A 27460-nucleotide genomic window follows, 5' to 3' on the forward strand; every position below is an offset into this window, starting at 1 on the left:
GGAGCGGGGCGCTGGGGCCGGGTGTGTCCCGGGCGGTGCCGGTGCCGGTCGGGCCCCGCCGCTCGGTGCCCGCTCCCCCCGGCGCGCGGCGCTGACGTCGCACGCGGTGCTCGCGCTCCCCCGCGCCGCGCACCATGTGTTGCAATCGCCTCACATGGGGGCCCTTGACGTCACTTCCGGGGGGAGCCGGCAGCGGGGCGCCGCGCCATTGGCCGCCGCCCCTCCCCGAGCGCGCGCGCGGGGCATTGTGGGGCGCGTAGTCCGGAGCCCGCCTGGCGGGGCGGGAGCGCGCGCGCGCGTCTCGCGAGAGCTGCGCAGAAAGGCCCGCGCGCGCTTAAAGGGCCCGTGAGGGGCGGCGGGGCCGGGGCGGGGCCGGCACCGAGCGGGGCTCGCGCGGGAACAGCCCGGGGGACGGACACCCCACAGCCGCTCTGCACCATCGACTCACGGCCAAGCACCGCCACCGGGGGAATCGGCCACCCCTGGGGGCTGTGTGCCACCGGAGAGCTCGCACTGACCCCCCTGTCCGAGCCACGGACGGCCACGTTCATCAATGCCCGCAATGGAGAGGCCTCCGGGCTACGGCCCCCAGGCAGTGCCCAGCCCGTCCCGCTGTCCCCTCATCCAGCGCACGGTGCCCGGCTCTGCCCAAGGATTCCAGCCTGGAGAGGGAACGGCCAGGGCTGTGCGCCCATCCATGCAGGGGCTGCCCCACTGTGGGAGGCAAGCACGGGTCAGACACAACTTCCCTTCAATGAACCCACACCGACGGTTCCTGAGCACATGCTGGGCCACCTCTGTCCCCTCTGCTGGAAACTGTCCTGAGTGCCAGAACAAAAACCATCCTTTCCTCCCCCTAATACTTGAGCCTGCAGGACAGAGCAGCCGCAAACGCAGGTTCTGTTCCAGTTCAAGAGACACAGAGTTACACATGGGGAAAAAGGAGACACAAGCACATTTCTGCACCTCCCTGCAAGGCTGGGTTGCTGGAAGCACAGTGGGCAAGTGCTGCTCCAGGCTGCAGCCTGTTCTGTAAGGCTAAGCCCAAGCACAAGGTGCCTGATGGTGAAGTCCCAGTGCTACTGCAGCCACAGGACCTGGGGCACCTCGTGAGAGCAGCACTGCCACGCTCAGCAGAGCCCACCCCCAACCTGACACCAGAAACCTCCTTTGTGCCTGTGAATGAAGCACAAGTTCAGAAAGTTACAGCTGCCTGGCTGTTCCCTCTGCAGCTGTCAAAGGCAGTTAAGTGCTTGTGTTCTCCACCAAAGGCCAGGAGACCAGGAACTCCACGTTGGACACTTTTCTGCTTTTATTTTAAAAAAATCCAGAATGGATCCAGTAACAGTTTTATTATCAAGGAAATTGTTTTACCATAAGCAGAGAACAGACACAGGATGGAGCAGAAGGCTTAGACAAGCAAAGTATTGAACTTCCACGCTGCCTCTTTTGTAAGAAATAATGTTTGTTACAGCTGAGTTTGAAGTAGCCCCTTTCCTTCAGAACAAGGGTACCAGCCTAGCTCAGGGCTAAATGGTCTCCAGCAATGTCCCCAGCCTTGCCCCTGCTGCTCCCAGCCCTCACCTGCTCCCAGCTCCTCAGACCCACGAGGAGGAGCCATGCAGGCTGAACTCTCCTCCCCATGCCCGGACAGCTTCCATCTCCACCCTCCAATTTCATGACATGGTTTCCAAGCTTGGATCTCGGATTTACTACACCATTGTGTCAAGTATTAAATGATCAGCCAGTCCCCAGGTGCTCAGGGAACACGCCAGGGCCAAACTTGTAACTTTGTCTGGCATGAATTAACTTCCATCAAGTGACAATTTATCTAGCAGACACATCACTAAATTTATACATTGAAGAATTTTATATATAGAATACTGCAAAAACACAGTAAGTCTGAATTCTGCCCCTTGCTGCTCAGGAAGGTCCCTTCTCTCCCAAGCATCAAGAAAATCGACCTCTTCATCATTCTCTTGTCAAGGCAAGACAGAGACTCCTCCTTATTGCTTCTCCTCCTTCTGATCTCCTGCACTTCCAGACCCCTCTCGCTCCGAGGCCATCTGTGAACAAACAGGTTTGTTATACAACAGACTGCTTCTCCTGGCCACTGCCCTGGCTGGCTGCTCAGGTCAGCTCCAGCCTGCAGAACCCTCCCTTGAGTGCAACCAGCAACGTCCACTGAGAAGGGAAATCATCTCTGCCTGAGCTCTGAGAGGGAGAAACAATCTTCCCATTATTCCCCTTCCCAGGGGATGTAACAGGCTGACACTGCAGCACTGAAGGTTTGGTTTGACATCAGCAAAGCAGCTGTCCCCAGAAAGGACAGCTCAGCACCAAGGTCACCTGGGCACTGTGCCCCTGCCATGCTGGGACTCCTCCCTGCACAGGCAAGCAGGGGCTGGGAGGGCCTTCCACTGGGAATGGGGTGGAGAAGAAATCCCAATGGCCTTTACTGTGGCTTTAGGCAGACTGAACAGCAATCATGTTTTAAAGCTCAGGAGTTACTTTACTCCTTCACTGCACTGAGGGGAAAGCCCTCTCCTTACTCTTCTGAATGCTCCTTACTAGGAGCTTCCCACCCAGCCTTCAACATGGTCAGGATTTCAAGCCTTCAGCTCTCCCTGCCATTCCAGAGCTGCCCCTTCATCCAGTTTCACTCAGAGGGAGCTGCAGAGGCTCAGCACCACCTCCCACCCAAGGGTTCAGTGTCCTGACTGCCCCCTTCCCCTCTGAGGGCTCTGACTGAGAGCTGGCCATGCACCTACCTTCTTGTATGCCATTTCAAAGAGTTTCAGGGAAGCCTGCTGCAGGCTGGTTGCTGCCTGCCTGATGTTCTCTCCTGTTTCACTATCTTTACGAGCCAGAAGTTCTCTCATTTTAGCAATTTCTTCCTTTAACTTGTTGCACTGCAAAGAAGACACAAAGGTGAAATGCTGCACTTGGTTCATCGTTAATCTCCACCCTGTCATGCCACCACCTGCTGGCCCCCTCTCTGTGCCAGAAGCCACGGAGTGGAGCCTCAAAGTGAGCGTGCAGGGCCTAGGACTGTGCCCAGTTCCCAGTGGGCACCTGTCCACTTCACCAACAGTGTCCCAGTTGGCATTAAAGGGGCCCTGTTTGCTGCCTGGGCAGAGGTGCCAAGAACAGAGGTCTGCAGGGCCTGACCACTGGCCAAGGCTGTGCTCTGTGCCACAGCCATGCCAGGGGACAGCAAGCTGGCTTCCATGGATATTGAAGCCCTGCTGGGGAGCTGCTCCTGCCCTGCTCAGTCCCTGTGCTGCCCGTGGAGCAGGAGCTCAGAGCAAAGCAGCAGAGTGGGCTCAGCCTGGCCCAGAGCCATCTGCCAGTCCCTGCACAGGCTGGCACTGCCTCCTTCCCTGGCAGGCTGCTGGAGGGGGCTCCTGGGCACGGCTGTGCCAGCAGGGCTCACAGACACAGCTCTGCAGCACACCAGGGGACAGGGACACAGAGTGACAGCCACCATCAGCACCAGCCTGCCCCCACCTCCCCAGGGAAGGCACAGGGAACAGTCCCTGCAGGGAACAGGGATTTAGGCTGTGCTCATGTGTGAGGAAACTCTCACATAATTCCAAACAAAGAGGCAGCTATTATCATGGAATCACAGAATAGTTTGGGTGGGAAGGGACCTTAAAGAACATCTCATTCCACCCCCTGCCATGGTCACTCAAACAAGTTGTTCCAAGCCCCACCCAACCTGGCCTTGGGCACTGCCAGGGATGCAGGGGCAGCCACAGCTGCTCTGGGCAGCCTGTGCCGGGGCCTCAGCACCCTGCCAGGGAAGGATTCCTTCCCAATATCCCATCCATCCCTGCCCTCTGGCAATTAAAACCCACTGCCCCTCGTCCTGTTCCCATCTGCTGGCAGAGAAACAGCCTTTAACTGACCAGAGGCTGCTACCAACAAACTGTAACTGTGCTCCCTCAGACACCTCAGAGCCCCCAGGAGCCCTTTAATTCTGCTTCCCAGAGCTGTTAAATTGGTAATTGGGTGCACTCTTCTAAACTTGACTTTTGAAATTCACAATGCACTGCCTTAGAATGCTGTGAAAAGCACTCTTGGATACCAAATACCCATTTCATTTCTGAGAGAGAAAAAATGGAGTTAAGCAGGAGCTGCTTTTTACTGTCCCCAGGTTCCTGGGTGCTGTGCACACACTGCAGGAGAGCACAGCAGCTGTGCCTCTGTCCCTGTGCTAACAAGGGCAGGCACTGTCCTCAACCTCCAGCCTTGGAGCAAACCCCCTGTGAGGAGCCAGCCACAGCACAGCCCTCATCACTGCATGCAAGGCCACAGTCTGACAGAAACCTCTCACAGCACCTTCCCAGGCTAATGAACCGTCACAGCCTCAGTGACACCACCCAGCACTCTGCAGTAGGTTATCTGCCAGCACCCAAACCCTGTTCCCCTAAGGATGTCTGTCCATCCCCCCCTCAGCCACACTCAGCCCTCCCAAGGAGGGCCACAGGCAGAGGTGCAGGGCTGTGCCACCTTCACCCAGCACAGAAACACGGCCAGAGCCAGCTGGGAGTTGAGTGGGAATGTGAGCAATGATTCTGTGAGGAATTTCACGTGCTGTAGCACTCCAGGATCAGGAACCACCTACCTCATCTGCTGGCAGCTGATCCTTGAACTCTTCCATCTTGGACTCCGTGTCGTGGATGATGCCCTCGGCCATGTTCACGGCCTCCACGCGTTCCTGGGGCAGAGAGCTGGTCAGGGCTGCTGCCCACACCCCGGTGACACAAGTGCTGACATTTCATGCCCAGACTGCCAAGTCCCACAATAGCTCCCATCCAGGGTCCTTCTTAGTGGCACCAGGGCAAGAAGAAATGCAAGCAAACCATTCCTAGGTGCACTGTGGCCTCTCAGGGCCCCAAGAGGAGTCTGTGCCAGCCAGCCCTCGGGCTTTCACTCAGTCACTCCCCTGAACTACAAGTGACCAATGCACCACCATTGCTGGCACATGGGAAAGGACAAGACACCTCAGGGACAGCACAGGACACTCTGCTCCATGGGAAAGCAGCAGACCTTTTGGAGAACATCCTGAAGCTTCTTCAGCAACAGGGGCACTAGAGACAACTCAAATGTTGGGTGCTTTTACTCATGGTCCCTTATACAAAAACTCCCATTTATGCATTCCTGATGCTTTTATGGCAGCAAAACCAGGAGCAGAAAAGTGTTACAAGGCAATTTTTGAAAGCTACAGTTATACAAGTGATCACCTTGCTCTGTGAGCTCACTGGACAGGGGTGAGTCCCACTTCAGGATTACAACAGAGAGGAACTTATCCAGCAATTTAAGACAAAGTAAGGCAGCAGAACAATTTTCAGTGCAGCCTCCCCTACCCTCCACAGCGGTGATGAGGTTGTTCAAACAGTGAGACTTTCAGAGCAAGGTCTTTGAAGGTTTCCCAGCTAACCTACAAATGCCCATCAGCCACTGCTCTGTGGCTTTGGAGGTTCTGAGGCCAGGCAATGATGCTTCCTGGGGATTTATTCCATGCCTTCTCCCCTTCAGCTCTCTTCTGATCCCTTCCCCACTGGGGATAGGATTTGCAGCACTGCCTGGACACCTGAGACAGGCTGAAGGACACAAAGTGGATCAACTCCATGTGCCAGTTTCAGCAATCACTAAACACACGCTGGTGCCACATCCCAGAGTCAGCCTGTGCTGTGTCTGCTTAAAAATCAATGGTCTATATTTAGCTGCATAATTCATTATTACTACCCTCATTAAACCAATTAGTTCCAACCATTAATCTTGTGTGTATTACAGGTTCAGTCCATGGCAAGCACCAGTCTTTACTCAACAAGGCCAGTGAGGATTTCCATCACCTCCTTCTGGTCTCACCTGCACTGAGGCCAGCACTGCTCACATGGACACAGCATTCCAGGTGCCAAATGCACAGCCAAGGGAGACAGTGCAGAGCAGTGATGACAGAAACCCTCACCAGAGCTGCAAAGCTGTTTGCCATGAGCAGCAGGCAGGTGGCTTTGCTCACTGCTGCCTCCACATCCCAGGAATTCCTCAGGGAGCAGTAAAGTGCAGTCACACAGGGCAAGGTATCCAACCTCAAGACCCAAATGCCTCTGCAAACACCTTCATGCAACCCTGGGGTATAAAATGAGTGTAGGGCAAGGAGCAGAGGCTTGGCAAGAGCTCAGAGAGCAGAGCCCTGGGCCCCCAGGGGTGGGCAGAGCTCAGAGCAGAGTGCTGAAGGCAGCAGCTCCTCTGCTCCCCGTTACCTTTCTCCGCCTGTCCTCCTCCGCGTACTTCTCTGCGTTCTTCACCATGTTCTCAATTTCATCCTTGCTGAGGCCGCCAGAGGACTGGATAACAACTGCAGCACAGAAGAACAGCAATGAAGGATCTGCTCTCCCCTTTGAGGAGAGGATTATTCCCCAGCCTAACAGCAGCAGCCTGGCTCAGAGGCTCTGCACCCAGGGAGGCCCCGTGGGCAGGACACAGACTGTGACTCTTTAAAGAGCCACTGGTGCTGCTGGCACGGTGAAAGCCTCATCTCCTGGGTCTGCAACTCCCCAGCTCTGCCACACACACCCTGCCTGCTGCTCTGCAAGTCAATCCTCCTGCAAAGTGAGGGTGCAAAGCCCTCAGACCAAAGGAGCATTCCAAATTAGAACCACAGAACTAAAAAAAAAAAAAAAATCAAAACTAAAACCACTCAAACAAATAAACCCTCCAGCAAAAACCCAACCAAAAGAAAAAAATCCAAAGAGAAGGAATGGTTTCACTAAAGACTCCTCTCCCTGCTGGGAAACAGCCCAGGCTTGGTGGCAGGGTAAGACAACACTTCCCACCCAGCTCCTAGCATTGCCCTTAGTAAGGAATGGAGCATGATTCTATGGGCAGGCTCTTACACATCCCTTCCTTGGTCTTTTCCCTCTATTAGTGTCAAAAAGCACAGCCCAGATTCAGGTTTTATTGCAGGAATTAGTCAAATTTCATTGAAAGAAGACCAATATCCAGAATATCTCAATGCCCATAGAAGTGGATGCTACAATCACCATTTAAAGGAACTTTTCTAAGGAATTCTTTGTCTATGGTACAGAACCCTGAACAAAGACACACACACAGAGGTGTCCATTGGATACAGATGTGGGATGAGCAATTCAGCTTTGTAATTAGGACCACATCTACCTACAGGTAGGCAGCTAAAAGTCATTCTGGTTGCCTGTCACCAGGAGCCTTTTACTCAGCAGTAGAAGGCTGCCACATGTGCAAGATCTCCAAGGAAATCCAAGTAACAAGTGTAGGGTGGTTCTGATGTCAACCTGCTGCCAAAAAGCCAAGCAGTGTGATTGAACCCTCCAGCTGTGCATAGCTAATGCTTCTGCTAACTGGAGCATTTCACTGCTCAAGGGCTCTCTCCAAGAAACAGCTGAAGGGCAGTACAGAGGCTTCCAGTTATAAGGGAGAAGAGGGTTTTATTTTGTATCAGGGGAATTTGTAAATGCTTAAAATTAATCTCCTGAACCTACCACAGAGCTTTTGAAACTGTCAACTGTGACATTAATTACCCCAGTACATGGGGCCCAACATTTCACTGTACCACAGAGCAGAATACACTGGCAATTGAATTCCCTGAGCCTCCTGTCACTGGAGTCACTTCCAGCTTCAACACAAGAAATGGACAAGGTGGTTGCAGGTAAAAGCTGTTGCTTCAAAATATTCCAATCTCCAGACCTTTATAATGGAATATAACAAACAGGTCTTGGCACAGGGCTGCTCTGCTCAGCTGTACATGACACACCCTGGAGTCAGAGATCCTCCTGATCTGATTCTGCCTTAAAAGCTGGCACCTTCATGCAGCCAGGCTCTCAGACAGCAAGCCCTGTGTGCTCCCAAAGAAACAGCCCCCCCACACAGCACAAGGACAACTCACACACAGTGCTGCAATCCCAGACTCCAACTTCTGTCCCCTCAGGGTACACAGGGCACACGTGACTGTCCCAACACCTCGGTGACAGAGCATGGCCCACCAACACCAGGGAGCCCTCAGAGAGCCCCCTGTGTGCCCACACCTGGCACTGGGACACAGCTGATCCATGCAGCAAACCCAGGAAACAGCTGCACTCTGCTCACATGTTGCTGCAATTATTCCAGATGGCAACATCAAGGCAGGACTGTCACACAGGGCAAAACCACTTGGAATGTGGTGAAACCCTGCCAGTGAGGGCTGCCTAGACATTGGCATAGGCAGGTGCTTCATCTCTGCCTAACGTGCAAGGAGAGCATCCCCTGGCAGCAGGTACTGGAGAGGGCAGAGGCTGTGTGCCTACAGAGCTTCACTGCCCTACAACAAACCCAGAGCTCAGCTCTCACTTATCCCTTTGCCCACCCCTCCTTTCCAGGGGAGACACAGGCTCAGATGACTTCAGCTGCATCTGAGCTGCACTGGCAACAGCCTGAAGAGTGGGGATGACCCAAGCACGGAGCCACACGCTCCATCCCCAGCCTGGACTGTGGGACAGCACCCAGGCAGCACTGGAGCACACTCCATTCCCCCTGGAGTCACCCCTGCTCAGTCCCTGCCATGCCCACACACTCACTCTGCTGCTCCCGCCCGGTGCCCTTGTCCTTGGCTGACACGTGCACGATGCCGTTGGCGTCGATGTCGAAGGTGACCTCGATCTGGGGCACTCCCCGCGGCGCCGGAGGGATCCCCACCTGGGCAGGGACAAGGACAAGGACAAGGGGTGGCCATCAGCTCCCACAGGGACACAGCTCAGGGGACAGGGGCTGGGCACGTCACCCTGGGGATCTGACACCGAATGAGCCACTAACCAACCCTCAGAGCTGAGTCCTCCAAGTACCTGTTGGCACCATGCTGTGCACAGAAACCCCAAAAGAGACCCCCCAGAGTTGGTTCCAAGGTGGGACAGGCTCTGCTTTATTGCTACACAAGCCTGTCTTCCCTAGATGTGGCAGGATGCTCTATTTCCTCAGTTCTGGACATAGATTTCACTGGCCACCTCTGGGGAACCATTTTAAGACAGTGAGAGGCAGCACAGCTTCCTTCAAAAGCACAGAACAGCAAAGTCCTTCCTTTCTGCAGGGTTCTTCCCAGGAAGTTCACACAAACTTGGACAGTGCCAAACTTTGCCAGCAGTGACCAAACCCATTTTGCTGAGGGAGCCGGTTGGGCATCCCTCTCTGCTCCCAGCAATCCCAGAACGCATCTATTCCCCAGGGAGCAGGGTGTGGGCTCAGTTCACAGAGTCTCCACACAATTCTTCAGAATGATGTGTTGACAGTTTAACATCATGGCACACACACTGCAATCCCACAAACACACCCTGGAGTACCTCAGCTCACACTGACTCTGCTCCCAGGGTCTCACCAGCCTGAGATGGGCTTCCCTGGGGACTGCAGGAATCCTGGAGCTGCTCCAGGTCCCATCTTTGCTACACCAGAAGAGAGGCCAGCATTCAGATTATTTCCTGGTACTGGTACTGCACAGGCTTTTTATATCCAGAGAGCCCTTCCTGGTGACCAGGCCCTAAAGCTGCAGCAGCCCCAGTGCTCCATGGGAGTGCTCAGAAACTCTGAGCTCCATCTTCAACGCCAGCTGGTCCTCAGCCACAGAAAGGCTGTCCCAGGGCCAGGCTGTGCCTCTAGAGGCTGCTTTGTACTAGAAAGGGGTCAAATGTCTTCTGTAAGACGACTCCCCTCAACACTGCCTTCAGGGGGCAGCTGAAATGGAGAAGGCTCTGAACATCTCCCAGAAGGTCAGGTCTAAGGTCAGGAGTAGAGAAGCCAACGTACCAATGTGAACTGGCCAAGCAGTTTGTTGTCACTGGCCATCTCTCTCTCTCCCTGGCACACTTTGATCTCCACTTGTGTTTGCCCATCAGCAGCTGTAGAAAACACCTATGGAGAAGGAACTGGAAGTTACTATACAGCTAATTAGAACACAAACATCTGCAGTTACAAGCTGACTGAACAAGGAATACAAGGAAGCTGCTTGGAAGGAAAAATAATGAAACGCTTGTTCTCATGTTGCTCTGACAAAACTCCATGGCATCAAGGCTAGCAAGAGCCAAACCAATGTTTTCTTGTCCTGTATGCTCCTGGGGACACAAAAACTGGCCATCCACGGCAGGAGCAGGTTCCAGGGCAGCCACCACACTCCAGAAAATCTCCCCTGAAGCAGCAGGCTCCAGCCCACACCCCAGGCAGCTCAGGTGCTATCAGAGAGCACACAGCAGCAGGCCCAGACAGAGCCAGGGGAAGGAAGGGATCACACCCAAGGCACCAGGACATTACAATGCAAAGATAACCCCTTCCCAGGCACTCAGCCAAGAAGGGCTCTCCCATGGGCGTGGTGCTCAGTCCCACAAGGGCTCCACACAATCCTTCTTCAGAATGATGTGTTGACAACTGACATCATGGCACACACACTGTAACAACCCTCAGCAGGCCACAAACACCCTGGCATATCTTGTCATCATTAACTCAACTGCCCTCCCCTCAGAGATACTCAGTGGCTGACATTAAACCTGATTTCTCAGGCTCTCTTGTCAGATGAGGAGGCAAATCCATCTACTGGCATGCTCTGGGTGGCCTTTCCCCGAGCTGTGTGACAGCACCAGCAAAGTGCCACCCATCCTGAGTCAACTCTTACCTGGCTCTTCTTGGTGGGGATGGTGGTATTCCTGTTGATGAGCTTTGTGAAGACACCTCCCAGGGTCTCAATGCCCAGGGACAGGGGAGTTACATCCAGCAGCAGCACATCTGTCACATCACCAGCCAACACCCCGCCCTGGATAGCTGCTCCAATGGCCACAGCCTCGTCAGGATTGACTGCTTTGCTCGGAGCACGGCCAAACAACTCCTGCACAGTCTGCTGCACCTGGGTGGAGACACAGCACAGCTCACCCACAGGGGAACCACCATGGCCACAGCAGCCTGGGCTCAGCTCTGTGTCCTTAAGCTGCCAAGGAAGCCTAAGACAGACACTGAGCCTCAGCTCTGTGCCTGCTCCCTCACTGCCCACCCTCCTGCACAGCACTGCATGCCCTCACTGCAGCCCAGGCAGCTCCTTCTGCAGAGGCTCTGGGTGCCAGCTGCAAGGCAGCCCCCTGAGTGCCCTGACACAGCCCAGCCACATCCCCAAGGGATCCTTCCAGGCTTATCTGGGAGTCAAGGACTGCTCCCTGGGAACTGTGTAAGCCAGCACTGAGCAGGACACAACTGCCAAGGACAGTACAGCTGTGGAGGAGCACAGGGAAGGTAAAAAATCCAGCAGCACAGTTCATGTTGTTTGTGTGCAGTGAAGGGGAAAAAAAAAGGGAATTGTATAAAGAACAGTATTTTCCAAGTCTTTACTTCATGGGCTGTTTCAGCAGAGATGTGTTTTGCCAACACTCTGAGCTCTGCTGTCAGCTCTGCCCTGCTCAGCCCACTCCCCAGGACTGTGCTCATGATCCCAACAGATCTCCTGCTGAAGAATCCACGCAGGAATGCACTGAGGGTCTGCCCCAGAGCACAGCTCAGAATTGCCCTCCTCTGCCCTACAAGGGAAGGCTGTGGGGCTGGGCCTCCTCTCCCAGTAAAGGGGTTGGGCACACCAGCCCAGCTGAGTGGGATGTGCCTGGAAAATTGCTGGAAGCAAAGACCCAACTCTGCAGCCAGGAGACATCTGCCCAGAGCACCCATTACAGAGGAGATTATGTGTGAACATGTAATTAAATGCAAGTCTTTCCCTCTGGAGGTGTATTTTACAGTACAAAACAATGCTTGTAACCACCCACAGTCCATTCTCCCAGAGTACTGGCCATGGGACAGTTCCAGAGAAGCCACATTCCCTCCTAGCAGGGGGAGGAGAGAACAACAAGGTACTCAGGAGAAGGCCTGGCACCAATTGCAGAGGAAACACACACACTGGCACCAATTGCAGAGGAAAGCACTCTGTCAGCCCAAACCTACACATGGCTAGGGGTTAAGAGGGGAAGAAGGGAAAAAAAAAAAATCAGTATTTAAGTTCTGTCTTCCACCTCTGAAGGATACATAATGTTTCAGGAAAAGCTTTTGTGTTTGTCATCACTTTATACATAGGTAATCACACCATTTTTCCTTTGTCCAGCTGGAACAACAAGGACTTTGGGAACATGTAGCAGAATTACTCCACGTGAGCTTTGGCCAGAACAGGAGTTTCTGTTTATCTTGCTGCTCTGGCTCCCCTGCCTGGGTGACCTTCTGCTTATACCAGTATCACCTCCAGCCACCAGGCTCATTAATGCAGGGAGGAAAAACCCTCCCACCAGACCCCAAATCAACCCCAAGCAGGACCATGTACACACCTACTGCCCTAGAGAGGACCTGCAAATCAAAAAGCAACAAATAGTGCAAGCCTGAGTGATCCCTCTGGAGTGAGATTTTGGTGCTCTCTGCAGGAAAGGCCAGGCTGTACCCCTGGAGGGAGCAGTGAACATCCCTGCTCAGCTCTGGGATGGAGGAGCAGCAGCAGGGCATGGCTGGAACAGGAGCAGTAATAACCTGCAGACAGCACTTATCTGCACAACTGTGCATGTCAGCACAGCAGGCTTTAAAGCTACCTGCTGAGCTTATCTCCACAGAACTAAGGGCCAGGCTTTAGATAAGGAGTGTCTGCAAGAGCCAGGTAAATGGGCCTAACAACAGCAGCCTCCAACAGGTAGCTCTGATTAAACACAACCAGCAGGTACCAGAAGGGTTCTGCTTGTGCAGGTTCTTCACAGCTGGAAGTGCTGGAAATCCCTTGGGAGGCACAGACTGCTTACAAGTGGCTGCCACTGAAATGCACCTTTACCACACTGAGCCCCCAACAAGAGGAAATGCCCTGCACTCCTCAGCAATGCTGCTGGTGTCCAGTGCACCCCAGGCTGTCAGGCTGCAGCTGGACTTTGACCTCCCAGCACGTTCCCTTGGCTCTGCACAGTGCAACTCAGCTCCAGCCCCCAGGGCCCAGCTGGGCTGAGCAAACAGAACAGGAGATCCTGGGCAGTGTCCCCATGGGACCCTCAGCACTGAGCCTGCCCTGAGCCCTCCCAGCTCCTCTGTCCTGATCCCCAAACAGAGGCACAGGGCAGCTATGCCAGCCCTGCCTGAACGGGCCCTGAGCTCATACCTTTGGCATTCTGGTCATGCCACCGACGAGGATGACTTCCCCAATGTCACTCTTGCTGACTTCAGCATCCTGCATGGCCTTCTGGCAGGGGGCCACTGTCCTCTTGATCAGGTCAGCCACGATGCCCTCGAACTGTGCCCGGCTCAGCTTCATGTTCAAGTGCTTTGGTCCCGAGGCGTCCATGGTCAGGTAGGGCAGGTTGATGTCGGTCTGTGGCACGGAAACAGGCTCAGGAAAAACCAGCAATGGGCTTCACACCAGCTTACAGGCTCTGTTTGGCCTGTGCTGAGGTATCTGTGTGGCTGCTCACCCTCCAGCCCAGTTTAAATGGCAGCAGGCTCACTTTTATGTTTGACATTTCAGAAATAAGACCATTATTTTGTTCCACACCTCACTGTTACAATTGTTAAACCCCAATTTTAATGCCCTGTTACTTCTAGGTCTCATTTTTGAGCAGAACAATTTGTCACAGCCAGGAGGTAAGAGCAGAAATACTGGAAGTGACAGCCTTAATGCTGTTCCTTCAGCACAACACAGAAGAAAGCCCATCTGCAGAGCTCCAAAGATTCTGCCAACTGACTGACATCCACACCAGGTAAACTCCTTGAAGGTATTTCCCTCCCTCCTGGCTATTCTCTCAATGTCAACAGCTCATGCTCAACAGCCACTCTCCTGCCATTTAACACAAAGTTAATCAGAGCAAGGAACCATAATCCTCATTTTAATGGCTGTTTGTCACATGTTGGACTTATAAAGCAAATCTTATACTGAAATCATCTGATTCAAGTGCTGAGTCATGGTGACCTCAAAAGACACTACAATCCAAAGCAATTAAAACATTAGTGCTTTAAGCTCTAGAGATTAAGTTTATACAAGAATTAAAACCATGATGCTGACTAGAGGTGTGCATTCACTTTATACACAGCATGGTCAAAAGTATTAGGGGAAAACAGGACCAAAAGCAAGTTGTTTTCACTTCACTGCTAAGGAGTTAAAGAATTCAGTCTTTCCTGGTATGAACAAACTGCATTTGCCAGCTCTTGGGCTCATAAAACAGAGCTTGCTATGTCTCTGGCAGAACTATGCAGCCATTGTGACTGCCCTCAGCTCCTTGCTATGAGCTCCCCACTGGCCAGCAAAAAAGACCACCATCAGATAAAATTCAAGATGCTTATTCAGAAGCTAGAACTTGGCAGATTCCCCATTTCAATTACTATATAATTGACCTTAATTTCACTTAGCCAGGACTATTACACTCCCAACTTTCTGCTTTTCCAGTTCCTTATTCAGTAATGAATTCATAAAAGACACACTTGACTGCATTAATATACAAAGCTGATGGAAAAAAGGAGGGAGGGTGGCTGCTGCCCATTGTGCAGCCAACTTGTCCATAGGCAAGTAAGTCAAGGTTCTGTATAAGAATTACTGCACAAATTAGCTGTTGCAGTGGAATGAGCAGCACCAAGGGTTTGGAAGTGCTTGCACAGAGCTGTAAGTGGTTCCAGTAACCCAGCAGCACTGGCTAAATTCCCTGATGCCCATCACAGTTCTGAGGTACAGAACAAGTTGGGATGGTCATGGTCCCTGCAAGATCAGATGTGGTGCCAGAAAAAGGGCAAAACCCAGCACCCAACAACTCAGCTCTCTGTGGTCTGAAAGCCCACCCTGCTGACTGACCTCCTGTGCCAGTGATGCCACCGGGTTACACAGAAGAAAAAACAGTGTCAGAGAGCTCAGTAAACAAAGCCAGTGCAGAACTCCACATCTCCTAGTGCTGTAGTGGATGCTCTGGATCCAGGCACGTACCTGCACAGATGATGAAAGCTCACACTTGGCTTTCTCTGATGCTTCTCTCACCCTCTGAAGAGCCATGTTGTCTTTAGTCAGGTCAACTCCCGTCTGAGTGAAAAAACAGGGTTAAGAGACCCTCAGCACCTGCCCAGGAGTCACATCCCTGCAGTTCACCACTCAGAGCTCTTGACTGAAGAGCTATTTCTAGAGCAGACTGCCATGTGCACTGTGCTGCTCTCTCCCTGCTGCCAGGGGTTCTCAGCATTTCCAATCTGCCAGCCCCCTCTGCTCTGCAAGTGATCATACACTGAATTACAGACTGAACCTTGCAAAGGCTGCTGCAGCACAGAACAGTAAGACAGAACTGAATTAGCAAAGGAGTTGGAATTACCTGGCAGTTTCCTCCCAGCAACCCATTTGCATCTGTCCTGTCACATTCAATTGCACCACAGATGTTTACTTTTAAAAGTAAGCAGACTGTGCATAGGACAGTCCTGCTACACCAATGAGAAAGAAGACAGAAGTTCTGCTATTCTGCGTATTCCAGGAAAGGAACATTCCACTTCAAGAAAAGAAGTGGAAGAAGTGGAAGCCAGGCTAAAGAGTGTCTAATCCTCTTAAATTCCAGCAGTGCCAGAGGTGACAAGCCCTAAGAATTTAAGAGAGCGTTCATTCTTCTAAAGAAGTGAGGTTGAAAAGCAGTGTAATACAGGATTGTACTCTCAAGAGACACCTTACCTCTCTCTTGAACTCTTTCACAATATACTGTAGCAAAGCCTGGTCAAAATCTTCTCCACCCAAGAAAGTGTCACCATTGGTAGACTTCACCTCAAAGACTCCCTTCTGGATTTCCAACACAGAGATATCAAAAGTGCCACCACCCAGGTCATAGACTGCAATGCTGCAGGGAGAGAAGCAGGACAATGTTACTTTCTCAACAAAGGTGAGTGGCTCAGAACTCCCTCTCTTCAAGAGATGACATGCAGAACGCACACTGGTGCCCAAACAAATTCAAAGCTTCTCTAGAGACAGACTGAACCATCCCAAAATGTCACACCCCGAGCACTCAGAGTCCACGTGGGGGTCCCTGGAAATGTGCTGCACAAAGCCTGACCTTGCCCATTTTTTCAGAGAGGGCAGACCCTGCCTCTACAAAATAAGACATTGCCACATTCAGTGACAAGAGCAGGGACACCAGAACTATTATGAATTTTTTTCCCCAAAATGTTTCAAATGTAATGAGGCTTTTGCAGCATTATCACTAGCACAGAAACACAGAACGTCTAACAAAAGCCTGCACTTCTGTAACCACCCCTGACAGCAACAGAGGACTGAATGCAGGCAGGGGAGCTGCACGCCATGGACAGCTGGCACAGCTCAGCACAGCTCCTGTGCTGCCCATCAGCACCTCTAGGGACAGCCCGTCATCCAGCTGTCCTCAGCCACACCCACTGCTGCCACCGGCAGGTAAGGAAATTAAACTGACACTCAGGTTGGATAATTAAGTTATAGCTGCAAATTATGAACTCTCTTTAACAAGGCTGGTTGGCACAGAACAGAGATGACATTACAGAGCTCTCACTAAAAGCTGAGTCCACTGCTTGGCAGAAGTCCAAGCAGTGCTCTAAAACCCAGCAAGCAGAGGAGGCAAATCCCAGCAGGTTTATTTCAGAGGGTTGGTGTTATGCACTCACACTTTGTCTTCAGACTTGTCCAGCCCGTAGGCAAGTGCAGCTGCTGTGGGCTCATTAATCACCCTCAGCACGTTCAAGCCAGCGATCTGCCCGGCGTCTTTGGTAGCCTGAGGAGGAAAGGGGACACTGCTGACTGCTGAGAGAAACTGAATGCAATTCATGAGCCCCAACAATCCCAGCCTGATGAGTACCTGTCTCTGAGAATCGTTGAAGTAAGCAGGGACTGTGATCACGGCATTCTTTGCTGCATGTCCCAGATAATTCTCTGGAAGAAAAAGGAGACAAAACAGAAGTTATCCTTGTAAGAACACCAAGCTATCACTCACAGAATGGGTGGGAAACTCCATCCCACTGCACACCCTGCCAGGGGTGGGGACACCTTCCACTATCCCAGGCTGCTCTAAGCCCCAGTGTCCAGCCTGGCACTGCCAGGGATGCAGGGGCAGCCACAGCTGCTCTGGGCACCCTGTGCCAGGGCCTGCCCACCCTCACAGGAGGAACTTCCTCTTACTGTCTAACAAACTCACTCTCCTAATTTAAATCTACTGCCCCCGTCCCATCACTACATGCTTTTGTAATTAGTCTCTCTCCACTAGCACCTAGTTTGAAATTATTTCTCCCAACCAACAGAAGACAGGCCTGCTGTTTTCTGGGAAAATGCAGAGTGAGCTGTGCAGAATTCCAGTCCTTCCACAAAACAGAGCAGCTTGTATACTTCTGGCAGCACAGCAATGCACCTCTGCAATTCCATCAGTGAGTGGATGCCACTGTAATGAATTATCTGAGAGCTGTCTATTTATTGCATGAGACTGAAGCTGTACTCCATTTTCCTGCACGTGATGCACTTAGAAGTTACCCATTTTGATCCTATTTATAGAATCTTGTGTTGCCAACACTTAGCACAAGCAATGTACATATACCAACTTTATAAATGTTTGAGACAGCACGTCAGAAAAATATCTATCACACCCTATTTTAAAGTCTCAAAAAAGGGAAGTCACCAAATGCTAAAAAACACAAATGTGCATGATGCAGTGTGGATGCACAGACAAGACTCATGGCTGTGCAGCAGTCCTGCACAGAGCTTACACACTGCACTGCTCTCTGCTGCCTGCAAAGCCACTGCTGAAACCAGGCAGCAGCCAGGCCAAAAGACAACACTCCTCCAGAAAGCAGATCCCTGCTGAAGGTAGATCAAAGTCAGGTCTATCACCTCCAGATACTCACACACCACATAGTTGTATTTTACTACTGGTGGAGCTCTAGCAAGTGCCCAGAACCTAACAGAGAAAACACAATAACTGAGGAAGCTTCAGTCCTGTCCTCCTCACACTCACTGGACACAGTGTTTAACACGTGAGGGTGCAGAAGGCACTATTGATTGTTCCCTCTCTGTACTACACTCAGTTTCCCCAGAAAACAGTTAAGGAATTAAGAAAGAGAGAAATATTTCTCCAGGCCAATAGGTACTTTCCTCTAGTGAAGACTTAAACTCACCACTGGCTAATTAACTATTAGGGCCCAACAATGTGGTCCCTTGAACTCTCCCTCCTCTCTCCCTACCTGCCACATACCCAGCAGCTGAGCAGTAACAAAGCCACTTCAAGCCTGGCTGCCCCAGCCTGTGCCCAGCAGCAGCCAGGGAGGCACAGGGACTGCAGCTTCCAAAGAAATGGAGCTCCCCCTTCTGAGAAAGTGTGAATTCAGAGTCCACTCAATCAGCAACCAATTCTGGTATGAGTATCTTTTACTTAAAACACTGATATTTTGCCATAGATCCAAGATTGAGGCAGGCACTGATCTTCCTTGAGGCTTCCTAGGAGCCCACCCTGTTCCCTTCCCCCATCTGCAGCCCTGCTTTACAAGGGTTTGGTACCAAGAAAGTGCTGTTTTGGCTGCAGCACTTCCACTTTCAAAGCACAGACAGCAAAGAGCAAGCTGTACCAACCTGCAGTCTCCTTCATCTTCATGAGGACAAAGGCACCGATCTGGCTGGGAGAATAGAGCTTCCCATGAGCCTCCACCCAGGCATCCCCGTTAGAGGCACGGACAATCTTAAACGGGACGTTCTTACTGAAACCAACAAAACTCACACTCAGTTCCTGCAGCAGCACAAACCCCCCACCATCAGTACCAGCAGATGAACACGTGTAGCTCTAAACAGAGAACACTGAACTTGCCAGCAGAGCCCCAGGTCCAGAGTCCCAGAAGTAGCAATTACAGACTGCTGCTGCCAATACTTACACAACACAAATAATATATATATACCAACTTTATAAGCGTCTGAGACAGGTCAGAAAAATATGTATTACACCCTGTTTAAGGTCTCAAAGAAAGCGAATTAAGTCATCATCAAATGCATAAACAGGACTCATGCCTATGCAGCAGCCCTGCAGAGAGCTTACACACTGCATTGTTCTCTGCTGCTTTAATCAGACACCTCATTTAATCACAGGCCTGAGGTATGATCACAGAGCTTTGATTGCAAGCACCCTCAAGAATAAGAAAAGTCTGCACTGCAAGCACCAGCAAGCCTTTGTTCTTTTTCTCTGAACGCTTTAATGTGATCAGCAACGAATGCAGCTAAACACAGCTGGCCCTCACACAGAAGCACTGCAATCTCGAGAGCAGAGGGCACAACAACTTCCCCCAGAGCAGGGTGGTGTCTGGAAGCAGAGCAGGTCGTGCTGCCCCCGTGGTGTTTGCTGCCCTGGCAGCGTCCCTGTCCCCTCACTCACATGTCCTTCTTCACCTCGGCGTCGTCGAAGCGGCGGCCGATGAGGCGCTTGGTGGCGTAGAAGGTGTTGTGGGGGTTGGTGACCGCCTGGCGCTTGGCCGGCATCCCCACCAGGCGCTCGCCCTCGGCCGTGAACGCCACCACCGACGGCGTGGTGCGGGCACCCTCCGAGTTCTCCAGCACCTGGGCACAAAGGCAGGAGTGACAGCCACACGCTCACGTTGGGGACACCCCACGTGTCACTCTCCTGCTTTACTCACCTTCGCTTGCTTCCCTTCCATAACGGCCACGCAGGAGTTGGTGGTGCCCAGGTCAATCCCAATGACGGCGCCTTTGATCGCTTCTGAGCTGGATGGCACATCAGGGGAGAGAAAAATCACCAGTAAAGGAAAGGACAAAGTGATTTTCCACTCAGTGTTGAAGCAAAATCAGGCTGCATCCTAACCTAGGGTGTTCTCTGACTCTTACACCAAAATTCAAGCTTGTGCCTCTGTTCTGAGCCAGATGACTTACAGGTAAACCCTTGCTTGTTAAAATAAGCATATAAAATATTATTATTCCCCAGAATATCTTTACTTCATATTTGTATCTTCTCAACAACCCTTAAGAGTTTGGTATAAAAAAGTCATAAATAACTTTGTCCCTACAAACAGAAACTGTTTTGGGTCACTTTTGATCACAGAATCCCAGACTGGTTTGGGTTGGAAGGGACCTTAAAGCCCATCCAGTGCCACCCCTGCCATGGCAGGGACACCTCCCACTGTCCCAGGCTGCTCCAGCCCCAATGTCCAGCCTGGCCTGGGACACTTCCAGAGATTCAGGGGCAGCCACAGCTGCTCTGGGCAACCCTGGTGTTCCAACTTATTTGAAAACATTCACCTGGAGTGAAAAATAAACAAATACAATTTATTTGTGCTACCACTGCTTAGCATGGGGAGAAGAATCCACAGTGATAAATCACTTGGTCCATGCAGGGTGCTATGGGCCAGAGCCAAAGCAAACCACCTTCCTGACCCTCAGGAGCAACAGGAGAATTTAGTCCTGAAAAATGGGGGTGGTTCTCACACAAGACAAATGTGAACCCCTTCCTCCTGTGTGGGAAGAGTGCATCACCCCTGCCGAGGCTCAGAGAATCCCTGAACCATAGCTTTGCTTCCAGACAAAGGCACAGTCTGGGATGGAGAAGGCATTCTGCAGCAGAGCAGGACTGTTTATTTCCAGGAATGTCACCTTCCCAGTGCCCAAGCTGCCAGGGGCTCTAACTCCAGTTCCAGTAACAAAGCAGTGAGCTTGGAACATTCAGCTGTAGCAGACAGACCCAGCTTTCCCAACACAAACAGATTTCCCAGCCCATGGCCTGAATCAGCATCAGCCACAAATATCTGAGTAAGGCACACAAGCAACTGCTGCCTTCTCCCATTATCCTGCAACAACAAAAATGAGTGATTCAAATGCATGTTTGAAATGTTTTATCTGCAGGGAAATGGACCCAGACATCACCCATACTATGTCAGTGTAAAACAATTTGTCCCAACAGTGTTTGGATTACTTTTTGGTTGGTTTTGATCAAACAAATCTCAGCAATCCATGTTTGTGGGCACTGCTGGTGAGGGGAGCAGCAGGGAACAGCAATTCTCAAAACTGCCCTGGACAGAAACAAGATCTTAAAAAACAACCTAAGAGAAGTTAAGGGAGGAGGCTCCAGCTTTATTCTGCTGGTTTGGCTCTGTTACCCAATCCCTGGCTGCAATAACCAGTTCTGGTACCAGAAAGAGATAAATATACACACCAACAGCCAAACACAACCACCCCAAGGAGCACTTACGCATATTTCCTGCTGCATGCTGCTCTGAGAACATTTTGGCTGAGGCCATTCCAAAATGTCTGTAAAACAGAGACATTCAATGAGAATTTAGTTTAAAACATCAAGAGATCTTCAAACCAAGGCTTTCAGAGGCAGATAATGGCTGAAGTAACACAATCCTGCTACAGTCAACCCTCTTCAAACACTTAACTGCAAAGGAATGAATAACTCGAGCAAGACTCAGGCTGACATAAACAGCCCCCTCAATTACTGCACTAATTCATCTGCCACAAGCCTAATTTCTATGACCAGAACCAAGGTCTTTCCCTGATACAGAATAATCTGTGAGCATGTTACCAGGCAAAATACATCTCAGTAAGTCAACACTGAACCTTCAGCATTCCACGAGCAGCAGCAGATAAACATTAACCCCATTTCTCAGAGATTTTTGTGCCTAGTCAGCAACAAAAGCCCCAGTGCATCCCTTGAGGAACCTGCAGCTGAGATTTTGCTGCACAACTCCAGCTCCGCCCCAGCTCGGCCGCCCCTGTGCACGTGTAAAGCACATCCTGGAGAGCCGGGGAAGCACTGGCCCTCTTTCTCATGAAGAGCGAACGTCTTAAAAGATAATGCGAACGGAACCGAGCCATGACTACTTTGAAGAAATTTAAAGATGTAAGGCCCGGGCACAGTGCAAGGGTGGCTCAGGCCGTGACAGAGCAGGGCCAGCACAGCGCAGGGGGATTTGCGATCCCCGCTTGTCCCTAAATCGCCTCAATGCGCCCTGCGCAGCCCGATCCCCGCTGTCACCGGCACAGTGAGGAACCGAGAGACCTCACTACAAACCTCCTTAACGCCAAACAGACTCAAACATGTAAAACAGGCTCCTCTACGGCCCCCAGGTCCGCATCGCCCCGCAAATACACGAGATGGCTCTTAATAAAATCTGAGCACTGAGGAGCCGCGGCCCGGGCCCGGACCCGCCCGGAGGCAGCGCCCTTCGCGGCTCTCCCAGCCCAGCGCTGTCCCCCCGGCCCGGTGTCCTGGAGCGCTCGGGCCTCCACGGCCCGCGCTCTCCCCCCTGCCCCTCCCGGCCCGCTCTGTCCCCCCTGCCCCTCACGGCCCGCTCTGTCCCCCCTGCCCCTCCCGGCCCGCGCTGTTCCCGCAGGCCCCTCTCGGCCCGCGCTGTTCCCCGGTCCCTCACGGCCCGCCCTCTCTCCCCGGTCCCTCACGGCCCGCTCTCTCTCCCCGGTCCCTCACGGCCCGCTCTGTCCCCCGGTCCCTCTCGGCCCGCTCTCTCCCCGGTCCCTCTCGGCCCGCTCTCTCTCCCCGGTCCCTCTCGGCCCGCTCTCTCTCCCCGGCCCGCTCTCTCTCCCCGGTCCCTCCCGGCCCGCGCTCTCCCCCGGTCCCTCCCGGCCCGCGCTCTCCCCCCGGCCCCTCACGGCGCTGACCTGCGCGGGGCGCGCGGGCGGCGCGGGCGCGGCGCGCGGCAGCAGCAGGGGCAGGCGGCTCGCGCTCAGCATGGCGGCGGCGGAGGACGGGGCGCGCGGGGCCGCGGCTCTTCTGGAAACCTCCACCCACGTGGGCCGCGGGGGGGCCGAGACGCGCCGCAGGACCCCCGCCGGGGGGTGGCTCCAATAATGCCTGATCCCACCGCTCGCTTTCGGCGCGCCGCTCGGACTCCGGCACCGGAGGCGCGGGTGCACGGTGGCTTCCCGGCACGGATACTCAGCTCGGTGCACAGGCTGACGAGGGCCGAGGCCGGACACGGGCAAAGAAGCGGAGCGGTGCACACCGGCGCGGCTGTGACAGCCCGGGTCCTGTAGCGGCCGCGCACTCAAGGTCGGACAGGATAAAGCGCACGGCGATTGCAGCGCCCTTGCGTCAGGCCCCGTACTGCGCATGCGCAGCTCGCGCAGCTCGCCGCATGCGCCGGGGGCCCGGGGCCGTACCGGCCCTTCCCGCGCATGCGTAATTCACCCCCGGCCGCTGAGCGCTGAAAGGTCGCGATCCCGAGAGCCGGAACGGAACCTGCAGAGAACAGCCCCTGAACCCTGCAGAGCACAGCCCCTGAACCCTGCAGAGCACAGCCCCTGAACCCTGCAGAGAACAGCCCCTGAACCCTGCAGAGCACAGCCCCTAAACTCTGCCGAGCACAGCCCCTGAACCCTGCAGAGAACAGCCCCTGAACCCTGCCGAGCACAGCCCCTGAACCCTGCCGAGCACAGCCCCTGAACCCTGCAGAGCACAGCCCCTGAACCCTGCCGAGCACAGCCCCTGAACCCTGCAGAGCACAGCCCCTGAACCCTGCAGAGCACAGCCCCTGAACCCTGCCGAGCACAGCCCCTGAACCCTGCCGAGCACAGCCCCTGAACCCTGCAGAGCACAGCCCCTGAACCCTGCCGAGCACAGCCCCTGAACCCTGCAGAGCACAGCCCCTGAACCCTGCCGAGCACAGCCCCTGAACCCTGCAAGCCGTGGCCCTACTGCCCTACAAGCACCAGAAACCGCTGTGCCACCGGCTGCACCTGGAAAAATACCTGTGCGGGATGAAACTGATACTTCCTCAGCCCCAGAGGAGAAACAGGACTTCAAATCAAATCAAATAGTTCACAATTCCCCAGCATTCCCGGCCTGAACCCAAAGCCAGCAGCGAGGCAGTTCCTGGGATGAAAGGAGCCCTCTCCCAGTCAAATCCAGAGCAGCAGGAACACTCTGACAGCACTTTGGGGCAATCCCAGTTTATTTAACACCCATCCCAGAAGGGCTCTCCTTCCCCAGGCCAGCTCCAGGCCTGGGGGTCTTGGATGAGCCTCTGGAGAGCACAGAACCTCCACGGCCTCCCGGACACCGCCTGTGCCACCGAGCATGGGCTGTCCTGGCTGGCTGAGGCATCCTGGGAGCCCTGGGGTGGACACTGGGGGCTGCAGGACACCCGTGGCTCTGTCACCTGCTCCTGGCAATGCCTTTGTGGCTCCAGCTGAGCTCTCATTTCTGCTTCCTGGCTGTCCTTGGCCGTGTCAAGAGAAGTGGTTAAGCCTAGCTGTAAATAGGCATATCCATTTAAGAGAGGTTCCAAACGAAGAAGAGATACAATATGCAACCTGTTGGGTAGAAAATAAAATTTGGGATGAGAAGATTAAAGTATATAAAATATCCAGAGACTAAAAAGGAAAAAGAGGAATTTGAAAAGAAATGGAACCCACTGGACTGTCTCCCACTCGCTCCTTCTCCTGTGCTCCCAGCAGCCCGTCCTCCTACTTCTCCATTACCTCTCTCTATCCAACCCATACTCCTCCCTGACCCTCAATTACCTCTTCCTGTTCAACCCATATCCCTCCCTGCCTCTCCAGTATCCCCAATAGCCCCCTCTCCTATTATTCTCCCTACGCCACTCACTACTCCCACTGCCCCCCAGCCTCCCCCCTTAATCCTCCTCAGATACCCCACGTTTCCCCTGCACCTCCTCCTGCTCCTTCTATACTTCATCCCCCCCCTCCCTAGTATCTCCCTAACACTCCAAGTTTCCTCAGGAGTGTCACTGACTAGTAAAGAGAATGAGCAGGAGATTATAAATCAAGAGACTCCCCTGAGGGAAGGTGTAATTCATTCTTGTGATTGTACAATTGTGGTGAGACAAAGGAAGAAGCTGCAGTTTCAGGGGGTCACCCTTACAAGACCCGATGAAGTGCCAGCTATAGTGCAAGTTGCTGTTAAGGGAAATTTGAGAGAGGGATATAGAATGTAATTCATTAGGCCTGGGGGTAGGAGTAATCCCTAAAGAAGGACAGATGGTGGTAATGAAGATGATGATGCTCAAGTTGGAAGATGAAAGTGAGATTGATTGCAAAGTCTGGGCAGAAGAGGGAGGTCATAGCCTACTAAAGGAAGAAGGAGGTCATACCCGCCATAGAGGTGAAAATGAAACCAGGAATTTCACCTATCCAGGTAAAACAGTGTCCCATTTTGGCAGAGAGGAAGCAGGGATTGGCTCCAGTGATAAAAGAGTTGATGAAAGATGGGATACTGGAATCGTGCATGTCTTCCCATAACACCCCAATATTACCAGTAAAGAAATCAGATGGTGCTTACCAACTGGTTCAGGACCTGAGAGAAGTTTAATAAACAGACCATCTCACGATACCCAGTAGTATCTAATCCATACAAGTAAGATACCATCAAAACATGCATGGTTCAGTTTTGTACACCTAGAAGATGCTTTTGGGGCTTGCCCCCTAGCTAAGGAGAGTAGGAGTTGGTTTGCCTTTGAGTGGCAGGATGAAGAAACAAGGAGAAAACAACAGCTCCAATGGACCCAGTTACCCGAGGGTTCACAGAATCCCCAAATTTATTTGGGCAAGCTCTAGAAGAACTATTAAGACAGTTCCAACCAGTAGGAGACACCCAGATCCTACAGTATATTGATGATTTATTAGTGTCAGGAGAACAGAAGGGACAAGCTCAGAAAACAACAGGAAAACTATTAAACTTCCTGGGGGAGAAGGGTTTAAAGGTGTCAAAGAAGAAACTCCAATTTGTAGAACCAGAAGTAAAATATTTAGGCCATCTGATTGGGAAAGGGTACAAGAAACTAGAAGCAGAACGAGTCTGAGGAATCCTCTCACTACTGGCACCAAAACCAAAAAGAGATGTACAGAGATTGCTAGGGCTGGTTGGGTATTGTAAGTTATGGATAGATGGACAGACCAAATTAGTTAAATTCCTCTTTGACAAATTAGTAGAACAGGAACCTTTAAATTGGAATGAAGAAGATGGACAGAAATTGAAAGAGTTAAAGGAAAAATTAGTAACGGCCCTGTTTTTAAGTTTACCTGACTTAAATAAACATTTCAAGTTGTTTATAAATGTGGAGGAAGGAATTGTGTATGGAGTATGGGTGCAAAAGTGTTGTGGGTATAGAAAACCGGTTGCATATGTGTCAAAATTATTAGACTCAGTAGTTAGGGGCTGGCCAATGTGTTTACAATCAGTAGCTGCAACCATGTCCTTAGTGAAAGAGTTACAAATTAGCATTTGGAAGCAAAATTAAGGTGTGTATACTCCTCATGATTTGAAAACCATACTGAGCAAAATGGCCAGTCAATGGATTACAGAGCCAGGTTACTGAAATATGAATTGATATTAACTAATATTGAAAACTTAGAACTAGCTACAACAAAAATTCAGAATCTAGCACAATTCTTATGTGGAGAACCCGATGAGAATCTGTAACATTGTTGCACAGAGATGATCAATTTGCAGACCAAAGCGAGAGAGGATTTACAAGAACAGCCATTACCAGAAGGGGAAATGTTGTTTTCCCATAGTTGATGGTTCTTCCATGGTGATTGGGGGAAAGAGAATGTTGGGGTATGCAGTAATAGATGGCAAGAAAATGGAGATTATAGATAAAGGGAAATTCCCGACAAAATGGTCTGCACAATGCTTTATTGAGATTCATGCTTTATTAAAAGGACTGCAGTGGCTAGAATATTAGAAAGGAACTATTTACACTAACTCAAAATATGCCTATGGGTTAGTACATACATTTGGTAAAATCTGGGAAGAAAAGGATTCATAAATTCTAAAGGCAAAATGTTGATCCATGGGAAATTAATAAAAGAAATACTAGAGGCTTTGAAAGACCATTTAGAGAGTGCAATAGTGCACATAAAGGGACATCAGAGAGGGACCTCTATGGAAGCACAGGGAAACGACTTAGCAGATCAGAAGAAGCTGCCTCAGAAAAGGATGAGCAGATCCTACAGTTAGTGGACTTGGGGGACAAAGATAACGAGGAGAACCTTTAGTGAACAGGAACAGAAATAGTTACAAAAACATGGAGGAACCAAAGATGGAAAGAGAAGAGGACAACGCCAGATGGAAGACAAGTGTTAAATAAAGCTTTAACCAGAAAAATTTTAAAAAACTTAGGTTCTTTGACACATTGGGGAACACAGGCCCTTTGCTGTGGGGGCTGAAGAGCCAGCCAAGGCCACAAACTTGTTAGGGTGAGCAAATTTCACCCCCAGAGGCTTTTGCAGTTCTATGCTGATTATTTGTTACCCATTGGTCCCTTTCCCCATGCTCCACCCTTGAGCCTATATCCCATTTGTTGCCAGTTTAACCCCGGCCCTTGCCTTCCCTATATAAACCCCTGGTTTTCCCCTGTTCGGGGAGCTTCTGTTCCTGGCTCCCTTCACAGAGGGTCCTGCTATTAATAAAAGCTCTTACTCTGTGGAGTGCCATACAGAGCTTGAGTCTCTTCTCTCTGTGTT

The 27460-nt window shown here is 51.9% G+C and overlaps 1 protein-coding gene and 2 non-coding genes across 3 annotated transcripts; all 3 read right to left on the bottom strand.

Moving 5' to 3' along the window:
- Positions 1 to 1288: 1288 nt before the first annotated feature.
- HSPA9 (heat shock protein family A (Hsp70) member 9) lies at positions 1289 to 22720 on the bottom strand. The gene is made up of 17 exons (XM_063168438.1): positions 22634 to 22720; positions 21204 to 21262; positions 19639 to 19726; positions 19380 to 19561; positions 18590 to 18714; positions 16833 to 16906; positions 16642 to 16748; positions 15686 to 15848; positions 14963 to 15055; positions 13157 to 13366; positions 10673 to 10900; positions 9814 to 9918; positions 8598 to 8715; positions 6273 to 6367; positions 4631 to 4723; positions 2772 to 2912; positions 1289 to 2066 (listed from the first exon to the last, which is right to left on the bottom strand). The coding sequence occupies exons 1-17, from the start codon at positions 22703 to 22705 to the stop codon at positions 2007 to 2009; spliced, it is 2013 nt and encodes a 670-aa protein (XP_063024508.1). The 5' UTR covers positions 22706 to 22720; the 3' UTR covers positions 1289 to 2006.
- LOC134425008 (small nucleolar RNA SNORD63) lies at positions 9250 to 9318 on the bottom strand. The gene has a single exon (XR_010029557.1). It is a non-coding gene; the product is annotated as a small nucleolar RNA SNORD63 (small nucleolar RNA).
- On the bottom strand, positions 10372 to 10443 carry LOC134425007 (small nucleolar RNA SNORD63). The gene has a single exon (XR_010029556.1). It is a non-coding gene; the product is annotated as a small nucleolar RNA SNORD63 (small nucleolar RNA).
- Positions 22721 to 27460: the final 4740 nt, after the last annotated feature.

The sequence above is a fragment of the Melospiza melodia genome, chromosome 14 (genome assembly GCF_035770615.1).
Source record: "Melospiza melodia melodia isolate bMelMel2 chromosome 14, bMelMel2.pri, whole genome shotgun sequence".
Taxonomy (NCBI): domain Eukaryota; kingdom Metazoa; phylum Chordata; class Aves; order Passeriformes; family Passerellidae; genus Melospiza; species Melospiza melodia.

Bases quoted from the DNA above. Each gene is read 5' to 3' on its own strand.
- HSPA9 (XM_063168438.1), bottom strand. From the start codon at position 22,705: ATGCTGAGCGCGAGCCGCCTGCCCCTGCTGCTGCCGCGCGCCGCGCCC. The intron at 10,901-13,156 runs GTATGAGCTCAG...GTCTCCACCCAG, and splicing joins GCATGACCAGAATGCCAAAG to GTGCAGCAGACTGTGCAGGA. The intron at 9,919-10,672 runs GTAAGAGTTGAC...CCTTCTCCATAG, and splicing joins TCCCCACCAAGAAGAGCCAG to GTGTTTTCTACAGCTGCTGA.